A 3756-nucleotide genomic window follows, 5' to 3' on the forward strand; every position below is an offset into this window, starting at 1 on the left:
AACCACTTTCAGAAATAACACACCACGTTAAATCTGCTTCCATTTTGTGAACGCATTGAAAATTAGAACATTATCCTAATTGATGAATGACGTATTCATCAACAAATTTAAAATTATTTTGATGCGCGAGGTAACAGAGAGATTCAAAGGCCTGTGTACATCTCACAAGCCTACAACCAACAATACGAGCAATATCAAATAACGAGGCAATGTTTTGTTTGACTAGGAAAATAATTAGGTTTAACTGGTAGTGGTTGACTCATGGTCGATATAGATGCCTGTTGTTACTGTACTTGCTATGCATTGATCAGGTCATTTTCAGAAATGGAACGTCGAGGTAATTTTTGAATTACAGAAAGGGAATTTGTATTGGTCACATTAAGATTGTATAGTAAGTACAAGTTACGCGTTCTGAAGTAGCGAGAAACCCGGGAGTGTGTCGTCATTGACGGGAAGAACTTTGAAGAAAACAGTATTTGAACGTCTGTGAATGAGGCTTCCATGAGCTTTGGTGTCATAACGCAAACAACGAATTCGATGTGTATAATAGAGATGATGAATTTTAGAAAATCTGTGATGTATTTAGTTTTTATTTTCACAATAATTTTACCGACATTCGTAAAGTCTGATATTGACAATCGAATCAATATTACAGTGGGAGCGTTATACTCACTTGGCGGCGGTTGGGATGGTTCTGCTGTAAAGGTGGCCGTGGAATTGGCTTTGGAACACATCAACGCCAACTCACAAATTCTACCTAATCATCGCCTGCTACTAGATTGGAGAGATACACAGGTAGGTTACTTTTGTGTTTTATTCGATTATTTAATGCAACAATAACATAACATAAGTGTTATTGAGAACAATACCCAATTCGTTTTACTTGCAGTGGATGGATTGAATCCGAAAAGCTGTCTCTTATACACATCTAGATGTGTATAAGAGACAGTATATATACTGTCTTTTTGTAGGTTGGTTTTGTTTAAACCATTTCCTTGTGCATTTTAATAGGCCTATTTCATTTTTAATGTTCATAATATTGATCAACTTGAATTTCAAAATAATGGAAATTTCAGTAATGTTGTGTAGGCACTATTATATGAATTCCACCAAGCTAGGCTCAATGATTATATTACAGCGTAAGACGATTCCCAGATCAATAAATTTGATTAAAACGTACGTTCCGCCATGATTACAGAACCATTAACGTGTGTTATATGTCCGGGTATAGGGTCCTATATAAAATATAATAAGCCACAACACAATAACACTCCACCATAAACAATACTTATATCTACTTACTTTATCTAACGTATTGGAATTCCATCTCAATGTAAAATTTTAATAAATATGATAATGATATGCTGCTATAATAATAATAATAATAATAATAATAATAATAATAATAATAATAATAATAATTATTATTATTATTATTATTATTACTATTACTATTATTATTATTATTATTATTATTATTATTATTATTATTATTATTATTATAACTAGCGCTAACTCGGACTTAATGGGAATATCTTTTTTGTTATGTTGATGTTATTTTATTATTATTATTATTATTATTATTATTATTATTATTATTATTATTATTATTATGAATTTTTTGGTTTATTAGTGCACCATGCTGGTCGTTCTGCTTGAATTCCAGGAAGTGAAGAATTGATCAATCACAAACCTCAACACATCAACTTTTAGTTTTTTCCTCAATTAAGGAAAAAACCACTTTCAGAAATAACACACCACGTTAAATCTGCTTCCATTTTGTGAACGCATTGAAAATTAGAACATTATCCTAATTGATGAATGACGTATTCATCAACAAATTTAAAATTATTTTGATGCGCGAGGTAACAGAGAGATTCAAAGGCCTGTGTACATCTCACAAGCCTACAACCAACAATACGAGCAACATCAAATAACGAGGCAATGTTTTGTTTGACTAGGAAAATAATTAGGTTTAACTGGTAGTGGTTGACTCATGGTCGATATAGATGCCTGTTGTTACTGTACTTGCTATGCATTGATCAGGTCATTTTCAGAAATGGAACGTCGAGGTAATTTTTGAATTACAGAAAGGGAATTTGTATTGGTCACATTAAGATTGTATAGTAAGTACAAGTTACGCGTTCTGAAGTAGCGAGAAACCCGGGAGTGTGTCGTCATTGACGGGAAGAACTTTGAAGAAAACAGTATTTGAACGTCTGTGAATGAGGCTTCTATGAGCTTTGATGTCATAACGCAAACAACGAATTCGATGTGTATAATAGATATGATGAATTTTAGAAAATCTGTGATGTATTTAGTTTTTATTTTCACAATAATTTTACCGACATTCGTGAAGTCGGATATTGACAATCGAATCAATATTACAGTGGGAGCGTTATACTCACTTGGCGGCGGTTGGGATGGTTCTGCTGTAAAGGTGGCCGTGGAATTGGCTTTGGAACACATCAACGCCAACTCACAAATTCTACCTAATCATCGCCTGCTACTAGATTGGAGAGATACACAGGTAGGTTACTTTTGTGTTTTATTCGATTATTTAATGCAACAATAACATAACATAAGTGTTATTGAGAACAATACCCAATTCGTTTTACTTGCAGTGGATGGATTGAATCCGAAAAGTATAAAGTGATTGCTTCCTATTCCATACCTTGAAAGTGTTGTTATTAATTATATTTTGCTCTGTCTTCAGGTTCTACTCAAAGATAAGCAACCTAGCATGATTAAGGAGTTTTTTTTGTTTTCAAATTTTAGATTCCTTTGCTCAAAAATTTCTATAGTCTATATATACAATGATTCTCTTATGGCTTACACTTACCTTTTATTTGGCTCCAAATCACGAAGTGTTCCACTGGATTTTTTTTTTGTGTTATTCAGCTTCTCATAAAAAAAATTCAATTTACAACATCATAAAAAATAATACAATAAAATTTCATTGTGATTAACATTTCTATGTGATTAAATAAAACATCCACGGCATATAGCAAAATTGTTAGTGTCCATAAGGAAATTCGTGGGTTTCTTCTTTTTGTAAATTTTTAATATGAAATATACATGTGATTACGGCTTATCCTGCAAATGGTTTAATGAAACAAAAATAAGCTGATGAAAAGTCTTAGGCTTATATATTATTTACTGGACATGAAGTATGGTGTGTAGAATTTTAAACGAAATGTCAGTTATTATATCATTATAAAATTGTAGCTAATAAATAGCGTGTGAATTGGTTTTATTGATAATTAGTGTCATCTTGGTACGGGACTGAAAGGAGTAATCGAACTGATCACTACCGATCCCGTGAAAGTGATGTTACTTGGGCCAGCATGTTCATTGGTGGCAATGCCGACTGCAGCTACACTTCAGTATTGGAACTTAGTTCAGGTAGTATCTACTCACAAATTTTATGACCATCAATTGTTGAATTGCCTTGAATCGACCTACGACATGCAAGAGTTTACAACTTACAACTTTAAAATAATGAAATATTGCTCTTGTAATAATGTAAAAGCTTTTCTGGAAGATCGAGCAATCGATTTGACAAAAAGCATTATTTTAATGTAGTAAAGTCAGTTAGTCACTTAAAAGTTCTCTTTGCCTATTTATTTAACTGGGATAGCAAATTTGCGCAATTAGAATAATTTAGAAACACAAACACTGGCACCCATTCGTTACATTCATCAATATAATAATAATAATAATAATAATAATAATAATAATAATAATAATAATAAT

At 32.0% G+C, this 3756-nt stretch overlaps 1 protein-coding gene across 1 annotated transcript in view; it reads left to right on the forward strand.

Moving 5' to 3' along the window:
* The first annotated feature begins 169 nt into the window (after nucleotides 1-169).
* Nucleotides 170-3756, forward strand: part of LOC117114940 (gamma-aminobutyric acid type B receptor subunit 2-like) — a 26177-nt gene continuing 22590 nt past the window's right edge. Inside the window, exons 1-3 of the mRNA XM_033258569.1 lie at nucleotides 170-795; nucleotides 2231-2530; nucleotides 3268-3405. Of these exons, the coding sequence (XP_033114460.1) occupies nucleotides 502-795; nucleotides 2231-2530; nucleotides 3268-3405 (732 nt within the window). The 5' untranslated portion in view covers nucleotides 170-501. The remainder of the gene's footprint in view (nucleotides 796-2230; nucleotides 2531-3267; nucleotides 3406-3756) is intronic.

Source organism: Anneissia japonica, unplaced genomic scaffold, assembly GCF_011630105.1.
Source record: "Anneissia japonica isolate Jap-2015-1 unplaced genomic scaffold, ASM1163010v1 scaffold288189_len579620_cov203, whole genome shotgun sequence".
Classification (NCBI taxonomy): domain Eukaryota; kingdom Metazoa; phylum Echinodermata; class Crinoidea; order Comatulida; family Comatulidae; genus Anneissia; species Anneissia japonica.